The 18,195-nt window shown below is 46.2% G+C and overlaps 1 protein-coding gene across 1 annotated transcript in view; it reads left to right on the top strand.

Annotated features, from left to right (window-relative positions):
• Positions 1-17,919, top strand: part of LOC147620777 (fumarate hydratase 1, mitochondrial-like) — a 30,233-nt gene extending 12,314 nt beyond the window's left edge. Inside the window, exons 5-6 of the mRNA XM_086825044.1 lie at positions 17,529-17,612; positions 17,702-17,919. Of these exons, the coding sequence (XP_086681170.1) occupies positions 17,529-17,612; positions 17,702-17,836 (219 nt within the window). The 3' untranslated portion in view covers positions 17,837-17,919. The remainder of the gene's footprint in view (positions 1-17,528; positions 17,613-17,701) is intronic.
• The last annotated feature ends 276 nt before the right edge of the window (positions 17,920-18,195 follow it).

The following is an 18,195-nucleotide window of genomic DNA, read 5'->3' as shown; positions in this document are numbered from 1 at the left end:
CTCGACATCTATAATTTCTTGAGGAGTAACTAACTGATCTGTTTCACCCAGTACTTCCTTAAGTCTACTGACATAACAGGCGGGTACAGCAGGTACACAAGGATTGATACAGGCGTGGATAGCAGGTACACAAGGGCAGGTACTGCACGTACAGGTACTGCAGCCAAAATTCAGGTGTGGGCAGCCTCAAGCGGATACAGGCGATGAGTAGGCTGCAGGCGATGGAGAGAAAGAAGCCACCAACCCACCATGTGGGGAATTTTTAATAACGTTCCATGCAAAAGCCTTATCAAAGGTTATAAAACCTTAGATCCAATTTAATACTATGGACACCATCAAAAGGAAATGTCTAGCCCTTCTTTTAAATGTGTGAACACATTAGCTTATAAACATTAAAGTTAACTATAGCTTATGGATTTTACATTTGAAAAGGGGCAAAATGACAATACTTACCACCTGTTCACACGCCACACCACCAAGTCAGCAAACAACATTCCACGGTACAGTGGGGGCATCCCCGTCCAGTGTACTGGCACGGCATAACAGGCAGACACACGCAAACAAGTCATGCAAAAACAAATTTATGCATGCAGGCATAAATACATGTGCACAAACAGTGGACGAAATCTCCCTTTCATGAAACTTGTACAAGAGGTTCATGTGGGGCACAAAACTGGCGCGACAAATATAAATAAATATGTCTTGGTCTTCCTATGGAGTGATAGTCCCATAGGTAAGACACCATCCTGGCCATACACGGGTGGCACCAACAGGCTCCCGTCCATACAGCACGAAGCAAATCACACACGGGTGACACGAAACTGGTTCCTGTCCATGTGACGCATTACTGGTCGCACACGGGTGGCACTGATCTGGCTCCTGTCCATGTGACACCATAAAACTGGCCCTTTCACATGGGACACTGGCCTGGCCCCATGTGAACATGGCCGCTCTATGGAGTGATAGTCCCATAGAAGTGGCTCCAAAAATGGAGATGGACCAAATGGTGACAGCATCTAGAGTCTCCTCCCGATCCGCAGGATTAGTGTCTAACATGACCCTCGAGAGTACGACTGCATACTAAAATATCATCCAGGAACACCATCACAAACTGTCCCAAATGTTCACGAAAAAGATCGTTCATCATTTGCTGGAAAGTGGCTGGAGCATTGGTTAACCCAAATACGAGACACTCGTAATGGCATACCTAGTCCGAAAGGCGGTTCTTTCTGTGTCCTTTCATGAATACGTATCTAGTGGTAGCTTGTACGTAAATCTATCTTCGTGAAATACTTCACTCCTACTAAACGGTCGATTAGGTTATCTAATCTAGGGAGAGGATAGTGGTTCTTGATTGTCACTTTGTTCAGTCTCTTGTAATCTACACGCATTCGCTAAGTTTGGTTCTTCTTTCTCGTAAGCAAAATAGCACACCCCAAGGTGATTTACTGGGACGGATCTGGTCCATCTCAAATAGTCTGCGAGTTGTTTAGTTAACTCATCTTCCTCAGCTAGCTCATCCTGTATGGCAGACTGCTAACAAGTTGAGCACCAGGGTTTAGATCAATACGATGATCAACTACCCTTTTGGGTGGTAAACCCGATGGCAGCTCCTTAGGAAATACATCTTAAAACGACTCAAGTAACTTCTTTAATTCTTTGCCTTCAAACACACTTAATTCATTAACTTCTATCACAGGTACGAGAAATGAAGAGAATGAAATCAACACAAGTGAAAGCAGTATACAAAGAAGAATCCATTATATTTCCAAAATCAACTTTATTTACAAGAGGTCCGTGAGAGGGATGTATACAATCACCATAAATGCAAAACCGGGTGTTCTTATGTTTAAAAGAAAGAGAATGACTAAACCAATCTATCTAGACCTTAAGGGTCTTAAACCACCCAATCCCTAATAGCAAGTGTACACGCTCCAGGTGCATAACATAGCACTCCAGAACATCGTTGTAGTCCTGAATTCGGATTGGTAGCTTCTCCACCTTTCGATCCCACACTTGCCGACCCGCAAGTAGACGTACCTCATAGGTATGATCGCTAGGCGTCACCCAACTTCTGCACAAGTTTGTAATTTATAAAGTTATGTGAGCGTTCGAGATCCAGAAGAATGTATATTCTATGGCCGTTCACTTCTCCATAAACTCGGAGAAGATCGTGCAAGTCGAAAACCTTAGAGTTGAACAGACAATCATAACATGAACTAGGGCGAGAAATAACATGGACTGAAGTACCTGTCAAAGACAACTAGTTGGCTGCCTTCTTCATGGGTCTTGTGTTGGTCTTAGCACCCTTCTTCTTTGGGCACTCGTTACGCATGTGTCCTTTTTCTTCGCAGATGAAGTAACGTCCCTCCTCCTTGAGCTTCAAAGCCTTGACGAGACGGTTTTTCTTCTTTGGAGTCGAATTAGAATTCTTGGAAGGTTGGTCCGCAGACTTTCCTTCTGCCGTGCTAGTCATCGGTGCGGAGAACTTCCTTTTATGCTTGTTTTCCTACTCGATTACGGTCTTGGTTTTGGAAGAGTGTCACCAATTGGCTGACCATTTGGTCCATCTCCAGATTTGTGTCTCGTTCACTTGAGGCCAGGCCGGTGTCCAATGTGAAGGGGCCAGTATTTTTGCTTAACATGGACGGGAGCCAGACTGGTGCCACCCGTGTATGACCTGGACTGTGTTCTATCCATGGGATTGTCACGCCATGGAAGAGCCAGTATTTGTGCCGTGTCTTGCCTATGGGACTATCACTCCATAAAGAGGCTCGTGCTTGGATCTGTGTCTTACCTATGGGACTGTCACTCCATAGGAATACCGGGATTTATGTTTTTTGTCGTGCCATTTTTGTGCCCAACAGATGTTTTGTACTTGTTCCATGAATGGGAGATATGTCCATGATACTATTTGCACATGCATTCATGTTTTGCATGTTTTCGCATGCCTTGTATTCTTGTGTTTGCCTGTTTGACGTGCCACTTACTGAGCGGGGACGCCTGCTAGTTAGTCGTGAAGTTTTCTCTCTCTTCTGACGAGTTTTGTTGCGTGTGAACAGGTGGTAAGTGTATTGCACTTGTTTGTTTAATAGCTTTCTTTCTAACCTTTAATTTTATAAGGTTATAAGTTCACATTCATTTAAAAGTGGGCACCCACGTGTGGGCCAAGGTGGGGAGGGAAACCCCACTCTTAACCCTTTATGTGTGGGGGTGGGTGCATGGCCACCTACCCACACCCCACCTTGAAACTGGCCGCCCCCATGCAAGCTTGGGGAGCTGGCCAGTTGTGGTCGTGTGCTTCCTCTCCAACACCTACAAAGAGGCGACCATCCTATCATCCTTGAGGGGATTTTGCAGGCGACCATCCTTCAAGCTCTATAGGCGGTTGTGCGCTCTCCCAGCAGGCTGCGCTCCTCCACTCCAGCAGGCGGCTGTACTCCTTTCCATAGGCGGCTGCTCCCTCTACCTTGCAGGTGGATGCGCCACCCCACAGGCGGCTGCAGTTAGGTTTCCTCTCCACTATGCAGGGTGCTGCGCTTTCCTTCCATAGGCGGCTGCACCCTCCTCTACAGGCTGCGTGGGGCTGCACCCTCCTCTACAGGCTGCGCGGGGCTGCCCTCTCCTCTGCAGGCGGTTGCAGCCAGGCGGCTTCTGCACCTTCTCCTCTTCAGCTGGCGGCTGCGCCTCCTCCTCCTCCTCCCTTGCAGGCGGCTGCCCCTTCTCCACAAAAGGCGGCTTCTACACCCTCAGGCGGCTGTGCTCTACCAGCAGGTTGCGCTTCTCTTGAGCAGGCGGTTGCGCACTTTCCACAGCAGGCTGCACTCCTCCTCCATAGCACGCGGCTGCACCTTGCGCAGCAGGCGGCTGTGCTCCCTTGCAGGCGGTTGCGCCTCCCTTCCATAGGCGGCTACAGGTGGCTGCGCCTCCCCTCTTCAGGTGGCTACACCTTCTACACAGGCAGCTGCTCCTCTTCCTCGACAAGCTACTGCGCCCTGGTGTCCATGTCTAGTAGCTACACACAGACGCCTCGGGTATTTGTCTTCCATTAGCGAGCTACAAGTAAGTGGATTCAGATTTAAGTTTCCACAACCAAGTCAATGGTGACTTAGGTATTTCCAAGCAGATTTAGCTGCATTTTGCCATGTACTTCCCACAGTGAAGAAGTCTTTGGCTCAAAGGATTCAACTCCTACAATCGACCTCAATCTCGGCAGAAGAAGTCAAAGTGGGGCACTAGGTAAGTGGAGGAGGATTAGCGGAGGAGTCAAAAGGTTATCAGGTGTACCACCCAACAATAGTTTAGCAGGGGGAATTCCACGTGCACACCCAGTAGGTGTACAAGGGACATGGCATTATTAGCACTCATAAGCATTAAGTAGATCATTAAGTAAAGGCATTCAAGTATTATCCAGGGCATTTACAGCGCATGTCACGGCATGTGCGACATGCGTATGGGATTGTTACAGCACCAACCGCAACACATAACGCATCATGAGCATGTAGGGCATGTAAACATCAGGTCGTGGACTGTGGAACTAGCTGACAGGGCGTGGTTAGCAGCCGACAGCAGCACTTAAAGCATTTAATGAAGTCGTGAAGATCCAGATGGTTGGCCGACAATAGTAGGTACAACTGACCATCAACAACATATCATATATAAGCAAAGTCTCATCATTCAGTTCATCTATCTCATCATCTCCCTGCTCCTCACTGCTCAGCGTTTCTAGCCTGGAACAAGAGAGATCATTAGCATATTCAGCACACAGTCAGTAGACATCATAACAGTCATCTCCTGCCTCCTACACAGGGGAAAGCCAGCATTCCAAGGGTGGACCTCAACATTGGAGAAGGGAACATTCAGTCAGCATTCAGCATCTCTCTCTCTCTTCTCGAGATAGATACTCATCTCGGACAGGCATAGATCTATTCATAGATCTTCATTGTAACCATTCATTTAATATAGTCGTATTGCATTGCATTGACACCATTGTCTATCTCTTAAGCATAATTAAGTGCAGTGTAGTTAAGCCTAAGGTTGTTTTACTACGATCAATCCCTTGCATGTCACATGAGAACTAGGTCATCTTCAGGCTAGAGCTTTGCCTTAAGGAAGATCTCCAAGCAGTTAGTCTTTCTCATCATTCAATAAAGGAAACACACCAGTCCTTGATGGGGACCCTTCAGAGGGTATTTGGGACCCAATCGAGTGTACTTGTGGATGAGGTTTCGGACTATGTAGAGCGGGAGGGTGACAGAGGAGCACAGCTAGCAGGGACATGGATTCCGCTGTTATTGTATGCTGATGATATTGTGCTGATCTCAGATTCTCCAGAGGGGATGCAGCGTCATTTGGATGCATTGCACACGTTTGCACAGGACAGTGGATTGTCTGTTAACCTTGGTAAAACCAAGGTGATGGTGTTTAACACCACAGCACAGTGGGTTAGGAGGTCAGTACCCACCTTTACATATGGTCAGGAGACAGTGGAGTATACAGATGCATATACTTACCTTGGTGTGGTTTTTAGTGGCCCACTATTTTCCTTGAGGAGAGCAGCGGAGACCAGATTGACCAGAGCTTATGCAGCATTGGGGAGACTAGAGAGGCTGTGTTCGCAGGCTGAGTTGCAGGAACCTCGAACAAAGCTGTGGCTCTTTGACACTTTGGTCACTTCAGCCATGCTGTATGGAGTGGAGATACGGGGACCCTCAGTGGATCACCACAGTCAAGCTGGTAGCAGTGATGGATGGAGATGTATGGAGAGGCCCTTGGTTTCTATGATTTCCCGGATGATTAGGGCCAAGGCCTCCCTACCACATAATATTATCCGTGCAGAGATGGCTGTCCCCCCATTGGTAGTAGAGACACTCACTCGATCAGTCTCCTTTATACATAGCACTTGGGCTCTCCCTAGAGATAGATATGCTCGCTTAGCCCTGGAGTCTTCACGACAATTGGCATCATAGGGAGACGGATCATGTTGGTATGCACAGATGACAGCTTGGTTCCAACTGCATGGCTTTAGTATGGACAGGCTACCTCCATTTCAGTACTCCCTGGATGCACCCTCCCTCTCTCTCACACAAGCAGAGATTACCAGACTTATCAGGCAGGACTTGACTCAGCTGGACACTAGGAGGACATGGATACAACCGACACACGAGCTTGGTACAAAGATGGCTTTCTATAGAGATCATCTTCTCCAGCTCACGGAGGATGGGTTTGTGATTAGACCTAGCTACATGGATACTCATCTTTCTCATGGGGTACGGTGTGCTATTGGTTAGATGCGCACATCCTCACACCAGCTAGAGATTGAGACTGGCAGATTCAGAGGAGTACCAGCTGAGGCCAGGATTTGTCAACTGTGCCAGATGGAGCCAGAGACAGAGTTACATTACATATGTCACTGTTCAGTATATTATGAGATACAAGGCCGTTTTCACTGCCTATTCATAGAGGGTTTCGGACCACTTTCTAGAGTCATGAGATACCAGGATCAGAGATGCCTCGGATTATACTTGCTGGAGCTGCGTAGACATAGAGAGGGTCTCTTGAGAGGGAGGGGATCAGAGAGGGAGAGACACCTACAGAGGCAGATTACAGACTTCTTTCAACCAAAGATTGAGCAGTCAGGCCAGCAGGCATTGCAGCTAGCCCCAGAGTAGAGCCGCACCAGAGGTACACTGAGTGATCGGTCTATAGAGCTGGGGCGGTCCAGGCGCCCCAAGATGAGAGGCCCATCTTGACACCGGCGGAGATTACAACAAAGGATCAGGACCATACTAGCACGGCATGGGAGACGTCCAGTCAGAGTACTCACCATGGAGGACATTGAGGATATCCGCCATCGACCGATGAGAGACATCTTTGGATAGTGATGTATATGATGCTTACCTTTGTTGCTGGAGTTTTCCTCCCAGCCAGAATCTGCAAAACGTAGCCTTAAAACAACTCATATTTGAACGAAAACACAGATGATGATGAGGTTCATTCGTGATGGATCTCCACGTCCTTATGCCTAATTAGAGACCTTAATCCATGTACAAGCTGCTTCTTCTTCATGCTCAAAACACAGTAGAATCTACCATGTATTACTAACATGACATATATACAATGCTTAATAGAGATACTCAATGGTAGCACTGTTCTCGAGCTCAATGACTTAATGATGACTCGTTGATCAATGAATCAATATGGCTAAATCCTAGACTCCTATTTATAGTGTCTAATGTTGGTGAGCTGGCTACCAACTCTACCAACCCTAATAATAATGTCCAAGTAAATGTGTTCACACAATAACCCAATAACTCTGTCCACACTGGGTTGCTTATTGGGTGCCTGGACAATATTACAAACATCTAGCACAATAGCCCTTATAAACTGTAACTCGCGGCGGTGAGTGCCGGGGGGACTAGGGGATACCATCAATGCATATTAAAACATTTAAACATGGCCACAGCCTTAACACATATCCATCATCACTTTGCATAAAACATAAAGCAGGACAAAACATCCACAAATGCTGAAAATGGATCTTGCACATGTGACACCACATAGAGGCCGGAATGGGCCGACCCCCCCCTTGGAGTATTTTATTACCCAAGGAGAATAATATCATGTACAAGCTTTGAGGGCCTTACTCTCCCCACGGGAGATGCCGGATTATCCAAATACAAATGCCATAACACAGCCCAACACGAGGCAACCAAGCAGGAACATAGGCTGTAGAAATGCCGAGCCAACAATATAATCCATATACTTCCGTGTGGGTACTGATTCTTCCCCAAAAACCACGGGTCTTCATGCAATAGAAAGGGTACAACAAGTACAACTCCCATTCAGCCGGTACAGTAGGTACAATGGCTGGTACAGCCGGTACAGTGGTTGGTACAGCAGGTACAGTAAGTACAAATGCTGGTACAGTAGGTACAGTGGCTGGAACAGCAAGTATAGTGGCTGGTACAGCCGGTACGGTGGTTGGTACAGCTGGTACAGCAAGTACGGTGGCTGGTACAGCAGGTACAGCAAGTACAAATGCTGGTACAACACATACAATGGCTAGAAATCATAATAAATGATTGAATACCCTTGCCTTCAGTATTTCTTCGCGATGGAAGCCTCCAAAACAGTCCCCAACAGCGGGTATTCTTCATGGGCAGCCTTCAAGAGAGAGAGAAAGAGAGTAGCCATCATTAGGGAAGCCTTCAACGGTGGTAGAGGCTAGTGTGCAGCAAGAGAGCCTCTCCTAATGAAGAGAGAGGGCTCCAATTTATAGATTTGGGCCTCCCATGAGCTAAAATGGCAAGAGAAGGCTACAATGACAAGTGGAGAGCCACACAATAGCTGAAGTGACAAGTGTGAGGCCACTTGTCTCATTTTGATCCATTTTCTAACAAGTGTCAGGCCACTTGTCTCACTTTGATCCACTTTCTTGCCACATGTCCCAATCTAAGAGATGGATTCTCCCATAATCTTTAGCTCTAAAAATATCCCAACTAGTAGACATTCTGTCATAGGCACTTTGCCAACTCTTGGTATCTGCTCAATTCCACATGTAATGACGCGAACAGAATTTCCATCGGAGCGGGCCAAAAATAGCAACTCTCCTAAATTTTAGGAGTGTGGTCCTTTGTATTCTAGGATAATCCCCCATTCCCAAAGCTTGTACTTTTCAAATATTTAAACATCCTGGAGTCCACCAGACCCCTTTCAGACTGGGAAATGTCCAGGCTGGTGACATAAACACATAAATCCGGCCATGTACTTGACCTTTGAGCTGGCCAATTGGTAAAAGCATGTCCACGTCACACTCGGGAGAGTGTGCACGTGACACAATTTTGCTCAAGACTAGAACTACTATTCCCGAGTGTGCACGTGACACAATTTTGCTCAAGACTAGAACTACTACCAATGGACTATTTTTAAGTTTTACCCGGCCTAGTGTGAAAGCTAGGCATATGCATATAAGTCAATTTTTTAAATTAAGCAATTTACATTCACGCCCTTGCAATAGAACACTTGTGAGCTCTCCGTCTTCTCTACTCGCTTGCTTGCTTGTATCGTGTTGGATTCTTGCATGCTAGATGGTTGCTTGCTTGAATAGGTTTGATTGTAGGCTTCTCCCTCTCGTTAGTTTCTTCTCCATCCACCTTTTGTGAGAGAGAACCATAGTGAAGGCTACTCCTTACCTCCATCTAGGCAAATAGAGCTCTTCCTTCACCCCCATACCCATGGAGCATTCCGGTGTGACAAAGTCCAGTTGGCCAGGTTGTCTTGCTCTAGTCGGCCAGTCCCTTATGACCTATATAGGTGGACTGGCCTCTGCCCTTTTCCATTCATTGTTTGTTCGAGGTGAAAGAGTACACAGAGCGAAAGCAAAGGAGCACTAGAGTGTGCTGAATAAAGAGTGCAAGAGAGAGAGAGATATGGAGCAAACTATGCTGAATATACTGAAGCAAAACAGTCCCAAGCAAGAGACACTAGAAGTCTCATAAGTGAGGGAGCAAATATATACAAGACTGAATGAGAAATGAGAGGCCAGCACCTCCTATTTATATGTGAGGTATGCTGGCTGATTTGGGATGCTAATGCTGGCCGATTGGAGCATGTATGCTGGCCGACTGGTAAAATGCCAAAAAGGCTGGGAAAAATCCCAAAAAAATAGAGAAAAAGGGAGTGGCCAGCCCACAATCAAGGGCCATACAAAAGGGACCAAATGGGCACCAGAAATGAGCAGAATCTGGGGATGAATGTGCTAACAATCCCTCTCAGCACCAGATGCTGAACAAACTCCGAGAAGCCGAAGATGAGGAGCCAAGGAAGCCTGAGAAACCGGCTTGCTGAACAAATTTGCAACATTTTCCGCTGAACGACAATACTCCAAACGCAAATCTCGAGCAAGAACCCGTTCACAAACATAGTGATACTGAATCTCAATATGTTTCGTACGAACATGAAACACAGGGTTCTTGGCGATGGTGTTGCAACTCTGATTGTCACACCAAAGAAGAGTAGATCCAGTAGGAGGACAACGGAGCTCCTCCAATAATCTCCGCAACCATATCGCCTCACATGTAGCATAACAAACCGCACGGTTCTTCGCCTCGGTAGAGGAAAGCGCAACAGTAGGTTGCTTTTTACTGCTCCATGAAATTGTAAAAACACAACCAGTGGTCGAACACCGAGTATCTGGATCTCCAGCCCATTTTGAATCAGACCATCCAACAAGAGTGCATCCTTGGCCATAAAAGATGCCAAAGTCCGGAGTGCTCCGCAAGTACTGAAGAACTCTGAGAGCACACCGCCAATGCTGCTGACGGGGTTTGGATGAGAAAGAACTCAATAAACTGATTGCGAAACATATGTCCAATCGGGAATAGGTCAACCACACCAAACAGCCGTCGATACTGTCCCTGATCAATCCGTGGAGAAGCATCAAGAAGAGAAGGCTTCTCACCAATATCCATAGGAGAAGATATTGGTCTGCACCCAGTCATCTGAAATCTGTCGAGAATCTCCCGTGTGTACTTCTGCTGAGAGAGGAAAATGCCCTTCGAGGTCTGCCAAATCTCAAAGCTGAGAAAATAATGCAAGAGGCCAAGATCCGTCATCTCAAACTGTGTCTCCAAAGCATCCATCACAGAACGGATCCTCACAGAATAAGAACCTGTAAAGATGAGGTCATCAACATAGACCACAATGATAACAATCAACCCCCTCTCAAGGAGGATATAGAGGTTCAAATCTGCATGAGAACGGCGCAAGCCGAGCTTTTGAAAGAACTCATCAATCCGTTGGTACCAAGCCCGCGGAGCCTGCTTCAGACCATATAAAGCCTTCTTCAGTTGGTACATGTGATCCTGTTTGCCTGGAACAACAAATCTCGGTGGCTGATCAACATAAACCTCATGTGTAAGCTCTCCATTCAGGAAAGCCGACTTGACGTTCATCTGGAAAACGGGCCATCTATGATGACCTGCAAGAGCGAGAACGGTGCGAATGGTAGTCATCCACGCCGTCGGAGCGAAGGTCTCATCGAAGTCGACTCCAGGGCGCTGAGCATAACCCTTGGTAACCAACCTCGCCTTGTGCTTGTCCAGGTTGCCATCAGCTCGGAACTTCGATTTGAAGATCCAATGCATACCAATCACCTTACGCTGCAGTGGCATAGGCACCAAAATCCAAGTGCCATTCCGTTCAATAGCATCCAGCTTTGCCTGCATAGCACGACGCCAAGGCTCATGTGAAAGAGCCTCGTCCACAGAAGTGGGATCAGAAGGACCATTAATGATAAAGGACATAAGAGCATAATTAACAAACATGTTGCCCTCATGAATTTGTTTCCCTGTAACTTCGGAAGAATGTCGGAGAGAACCAGGCGGAGGAGCAAAAGGAAGCTCACGTAACCCAGAATCACGAACTGTCTGATAATACCATCCAGGCACAGATCTGCTTGAACTTGCCGGAGGAGGAGCAGAGTCATCATCATTTGACTGAGAATCCACAGCTGGAGGTGTAACAGAAGCAGAGGGAGGAGGAGGAGGAGGAGGAGGAGGAGGTGGAGACGGAGGTGGAGGAAGAAGAAGCTCACCCCCCCTCTGAAGATGTAGGAGTCTCGTCGAACACCACATCACGGCTCACAACAACTTTGCCGGCTTGAGGATCATAAAGACGATATGCCTTGGACACAGTGCTGTATCCGAGAAAAGTCATGTGCTGAGACTTCGAGTCCAACTTGGAGCGATGCTCGTTAGGCACATGAACATACGCCGAACACCCAAATATCCGAAAATGAACAACGGAGGGCTTCTCACCATGGAAAGCCTCATATGGAGTTTTATCGGGAAGAGCAGTAGTAGTAGGAGACCTGTTTTGAATGTAGACAGCAGTGGAAGCCGCCTCAGCCTAGAAACGTCGAGGTAATGAAGAATGCTCAAGCATAGCACGGGCCATCTCCATAATGGTCCTATTCTTCCTCTCAGCAACTCATTTTGTGATGGAGTATATGATGTAGTAAGTTGTCTTCGAATGCCATGGGTCTTGCAATATTGCCGAAACTCCTGGGATGTAAACTCACCCCCTCCGTCGGTCCTGAGAGCCTTGACCGAGTGACCGGTCTCTTTTTCCACCTCAGCTCTCCAATCACAGGACTGTTGAAAAGCCTCATCCTTAGTCTTCAGAAAGGAAACCCAAGTATATTTGGAAAAATTATCCACCATCACGCATGTACAATGCCTTACTTAAAGACGTGGTACTCATAGGACCACATAAGTCTGCATGAATGAGAGCAAGTGATGTCGAAGATCTCTGTGTCGCCTCCTTCGGAAAGGCGGCTCGGTGTTGCTTCCCCTGTAAACAAGAGGAACAAGCAGAAGACGGAGCCTTGATGGTCGGTAATCTCTCAACCAGCCCATCCTTCGAAGCTCGCTGCAGAAGCTGATAACTCAAATGGCCAAACTGAGCATGCCAAAGAGCAGAAGAAGCACCAGAAGAAAGCAGAGCGGTCAACTTGTAGAGACCACTATCTTGGGCTCCCTGAGTCAAGATGCTACCAGTCGCCTTATCATGAATGGTAATCTCATAACGAGAAAAGATCACGTCTGCACCCTGAGCTGTAAGAGCACTCATTGACAAAAGGTTAAAAGCTAAATCTGGAATATACAGAACGTCAGAGAAGTACCTCTTGTCCTCGGAAGAGCGGAAGATAGGGATAGTGCCATGTCCATGCACTGGCACATAAGAAGAATCACCCAGAGTGATCTTGCCTAATTTGGCAGTGAAGTCCTCGAACCAATCTCGATGGGGTGTTATATGAGTAGTAGCACCGCTATCCACAATCCAAGACCGTGATTGAGAAGTCACAAGAGCAAGTATACGTCGAGTACTTGCTAAGAGAAGGATGCCATCATCCTTCTTGGGTTGAGACACCGCCGTGGAGGAAGAGTTCTTTGCTGCTTCATCACGCTTCTTGTTGTGACATTGGGGTGACTTGTGACCCTTCTTGCCACAATAATGACATTCAATGTCCTTATTCTTTGAAGATTGTTGTTTTTATCCTTGTCGGAATCCTTGGAGTTCTTGTCAGAACCCCCTTTCCCTTTCTTTTGTTGATTCTTCCCTTTGTCTCACGCTGCCAAAGCTCCATCAGGGCTGCCAGAGGTGCTAGTCCGCTCCTCAAAGCGGGACTCAATCTGCATAACGGAGAGGAGAACTTCCTCTCAAGTAATTGGAACAGGACGAGGAGAAGAAACAAGAGACTGAAAGTATGCATCAAACCTCTCGGGAAGCTTGGAGAGAAGCCGAATAGCCATGTCCTCTGTAGAGATGTCTTTGCCACAAACAGCAAGCTTGTCTCGGAGATCTTTCATCTTCGAGATGAAAGCAGATAAAGATGGAAAGGCAGAAACTGATAAGTTCATAAGTTGCTTTTCCAATGCCAAAATCCAACCTGGAGACTTAATCTCATAGAGATCTGCAAAAGCCTTCCAAACTTCATGTGCAGCATCTGCTATACGCACATGAGAGAGAACAGAATCGTGACGGTTAAACATCAGAAAGGAGAAAACGCGTCGATCAATCAACTGCCAAATATCAATCTGTGCCTGAGTCGCGCCACCGGAAGCAAGGGTGGGAGGGGTGGCATTGGCCGGTGTAACAAGCCAATCCCAAAGATCCACGCCACGCAAGGCCGATTTCACCTGCACCTTCCATAGGGTGTAGTTGGAACCATCCAACTTTGCAGACTCAAAAAACATATGAAGAGAAGTCGGTGCAGCCATCACAAAAGCTTGGGCTCAATCTCAAGAAATATGCACAAATTCAGAAGAAGAAGTGTCCTTCACAGGTACCAAGAGTGCCACCAAAGCCCGAAACACCACAGACCCCCTCTGCAAAGGGGAAAGACCACTGGAGAGGAAAACGCAGCACAAGAAGGGCTGCTGTCCTGAAAAAACAGGCCGCCTATGTCCAAACTCCACGTGGAAAGAAAAACACTGATCAAATAATACCCGATGGCTGCAATCGGTGAAGCCAATCTGTAGGAGAAGTGACCAGCAGGTGCTGTCCAGAAAACACAGCAACAAAGGGGCTGCAAATCTGAGAAAAACGCAAAGGAGAGGGTGCTGAAAATAGGGCTGAATCTGGGGCAGCAGAGAGGTTGCTAAACCGGGAGCAATGATACCATGAAAGAGTGCACAGAGCGGAAGCAAAGGAGCACTACAGTGTGCTGAATAGAGAGTGCAAGAGAGAGAGAGAGAGAGAGAGAGAGAGAGAGAGAGAGAGAGAGATGGAGCAAACTATGCTGAATATACTGAAGCAAAACAGTCCCAAGCAAGAGACACTAGAAGTCTCATAAGTGAGGGAGCAAATATGTACAAGACTGAATGAGAAATGAGAGGCCAGCACCTCCTATTTATAGGTGAGGTATGCTGGCCGACTGGGGAAGCTAATGCTGGCCGACTGGAGCATATATGCTGGCCGATTGGTAAAATACCAAAAAGGCTGGGAACCCTATGTCTAATGTTAGTGTGCCCTCAACGTGATAAAACTGTCCTATAGCTTGCTGCACATCATCATTATTGATACGCTTGACATTGTGAATCACCTTGATTGTAGGAAATAAAGTGCCAGTGATTCCTTGTCTTAGAAATGCATCTTTTACAACCTGACCGGATTGCTTGGTACCCTTTCATGCTGATTCTAGCCGCATCACAAGCATGTTGAATTAATGAAGAATCGATGGAGGTGGTAATCTCGCTCACTACATTGCTGACAATAGCTTGGCATATTTTAGGATGATGAGGGTCAGTAATAATTGAGAGAATATCCTTAGTATTCACAATGGCTTTGACCAAATCCTTCCATCCCTCTTCATTAGAACCACACTCTTGCAGAAAATTCATGGTGGCAGAACACAAATCATATGAGACTATTCTGTCTCTTGCTCGGGATTGCTTTCATTGCAGTATATTCTGCATATTAGCGTCATATCTCTTTCTCTCTTGTACTTCTCATATCAGCACACTCTAGTGCTGATCTTGCTTTCGCTTTGTGTACTCTTTCATGGTATCAGAGCTCTAGGTTCAGAGTTTTTCTTTGCTGCCCCAGATTTTGCCCTATCTACAGCCCCTTCACCTCTGCGTTTTTTTCAGATTCACAGCCCTCTGGATTGCTGCATTTTCTGGATGGAAGCTGCAAGACAATTTACCTTCTATTGGACCCTCATCGTTTTCAGTGTTGAGGTGTTTTTTGCTCCACATTTTTTCCTCATCTGAGGTGTGGAAGCTAGTTGGCCTGTATTTTCAGGTTTGTACCCTCTCTGTTGGCTGTGTTTTCTTCTGCAGTGGACACATATCACTTGTAGTGGGGGTTTTGTGTGGATTGTGGCTTTGGTGACAGTTGGTACCTGAGGAGGACACTGAATTTTCTGATTTTAGTCAACGTTTTGCTGATTTTGGAGCATCTATACCTGTGTTTTGTTCCTGGCCTACACAATTACCCGGTTTCTTCATGTTCCTTGCCTTCTGTTGGCGGTGGAGTGCTGTTTTTTTGCTGGACATCGGTGTTTTGGCTGCGATTTGCTTCCCAAAAGAGTTTTCTACACTCAGAGGGGGCCCATCTATAGCTATTTCACTTGAGGAACAGTTTCGGGAGACTTTCTTCTCGAGAGCTGTTTTGTATCTGTGGAGACTTTCTTATGTGACTGGAGTTTGCAGATTTTGGACGAGAGTAGTTCTTTCTTGACGAGAGTAGTGATCTTTTTAGAGATCCTGAGTCGAGTTTATTTTGTCCAAGCTTGTGTTCTTTGCAGTGTTTTGCAGAGAAAGGAGGGTGTTTTGCTTGTGAGCCTTGAGGTGTGATCCTTTCACAGCGATCACTTGTTTGTTGCTCTCAGTAGAAGTACACTTGGGAGATTCTTGACAGGTTTCAGACGACTGGGTGTAGACCAGTATCTTCTCCTATGGATACTAGTGAGAAGCTTTCTCTTCTTGATGCTTCTCCAAGGATTGATCAGGGACAATATCGGGTTCTCGTCGGTTATTTGGTATGGTTGACCTACTCCCGATTGGGCATTTGTTTTGCAGTCAACTTATTGAGTTCTTTCACATCCAAACGCCGTCAGCAGCATTGGCAGTGTGTTCTCAGGGTTCTTTGGTACTTGCATGGTACTTTGGACTTTGGCATGTTCTATGGCTAAGGATGCACTCTTCTTGGATGGTCTGATTTAGATTGGTTTGGAGATCCAGATACCTAGCGTTCGACCGCTAGTTGTGTTTTTTCACTTGGGTCGGGAGCCATTTCATGGAGGAGTAAAAAGCAACCTACTGTGGCACTTTTCTCTACAGAGGCGGAGTATCGTGTAGTTTGTTATGTTGCCTGTGAGGCGATTTGGTTGCGGAGCTTATTGGGAGAACTTGGCTTTCCTCCAATAGGATCTACTCTTCTTTGGTGTGACAATCAGAGTTGCATCGCCATCGCCAAGAACCCTATGTTTCATGCTCGTACGAAACACATTGAGATTCTGTTCATGAACGGGTTCTTGCTGGAGATTTGCGTTTGGAGTATTGTCCTTCAGCAGAGAATGCAATAGATTTGTTCACCAAGCCAGTGTCTCAAGCTTCCTTGGCTCCTAATCTTCGGCTTCTCGGAGTTTGTTCAACATCTGGTGCTGAGAAGGGCTGTTAGCATATTCATCCCCATATTCTGCCTATGTATTGTGCCCACATTTGATCCCTTTTATGGCCCTTGGTTGTGGGTTGGCCACCCTTATTTTCTCCTTATTTTTCCCCATTTTCTTTGGTATTTTTCCGAGGCCGGGTGATGCTTTTCCTGTTGGCCAGCTCTTCATGTCCAGTCGGCCAGGTTGTCTTGCTCCAGTCGGCTAGTCCCTTATGACCTATATATGGGTGGGCTGGCCTCTCCCCTTTTCCATTCATTGTTTGTTGGTGTGGTTCATGTGTTTACACACTCTCACCTTTTGTATCCTTCACTTATGAGACTATTTTATCTCTTGCTTGGGATTGCTTTCATTGCAGTATATTCAGCTTATTAGCGTCATATCTCTTTCTCTCTTGCACTTCTCAGATCAGCACACTCTAGTGCTCATCTTGCTTCCGCTCTGGGCACACTTTCACCCACGCCCCCATGGACACCTTTTACAGACATTTGATGGCTCTTGGGATTGTGATAGTAGGCTTTGTAAGTGCAGTAAATAGGTTCAAAGAAAAGGAAAAAACAACTTGAGTAGATCTTCATATTGATATTGGCACTTTCATTTCACAAATAGATCAGGGATCTGAGTACTTGTTATAGTGTGAGATCAGCATTTTGAACCTAACTGTTTAAAGGGTTTCTAAAGGGAGGCAGGGTTACATTTTTGTTGTTCCTTGTTTTCTAGGCAGGCTTGTCACGTGAGCGACCGTTCTTATGTAGCCTTGCAAGTTGGCCTTTCATGCAAGTAAGAAAACATGGTGCTTGTATGGTTTTATTTACTGACAACGTGATTTTTATTGTCTTTGATGCAGGTAATGCATATTGCAGCTGCAATAGAAATGAACAGGAGGCTTATTCCCAAATTGGAGGCTTTGCATGCAGCTTTGGCTGGAAAGGTGCCCCCACCAGATGCTGTGCTTGATTTTTACTTTTATTTGTTATTATTATTTTTACAATTGTGGGTCTGGCTTCAAAATGGTTTTAGGTGGAAGAGTTTAAGGACATCGTGAAAATTGGTCGCACACATCTCCAAGATGCTGTCCCTTTGACTCTTGGACAAGAGTTCAGTGGCTATGCTACACAGGTGGTGTTTTGGTTTAGTTTTTGCTGCACAAGTTAATACTAAACTGAAGTTAGTAACAAGTATAGGACCATGTTGAGATCTGTTCTTTCAAAAAGCCAAGAGAAGAGTCTTCTATAAGGGCATGCCTTCATTTTGTGTGTGTGTGTGTGTGTGTGTGTGTGTGTGTGTGGTGAGAGAGAGAGAGAGAGAGAGAGAGAGAGAGAGAGAGAGAGAGAGAGAGAAAGCTGTATTAACGTCTACTAGAGGCCTGAACTCGACCTATGAGACAAATCAATGTACAACTATCAATGTCTTCTGAATGTCCAGAAAAAAAAGGACAAAATGAACATGAAATAAACTATGAAAGTACTGAGCTAGTGGGGGGGTGTGATGGATGGAGCACTACTGCTAGAGGC

The sequence above is a fragment of the Cibotium barometz genome, chromosome 31 (genome assembly GCF_041138505.1).
Source record: "Cibotium barometz isolate CiBa-2024 chromosome 31, ASM4113850v1, whole genome shotgun sequence".
In the NCBI taxonomy this organism is placed as follows: Eukaryota; Viridiplantae; Streptophyta; class Polypodiopsida; order Cyatheales; family Cibotiaceae; genus Cibotium; species Cibotium barometz.
The sequence above is the reverse complement of the archived record's forward strand: the minus strand, read 5'-3'. Positions and strand labels throughout refer to the sequence as shown.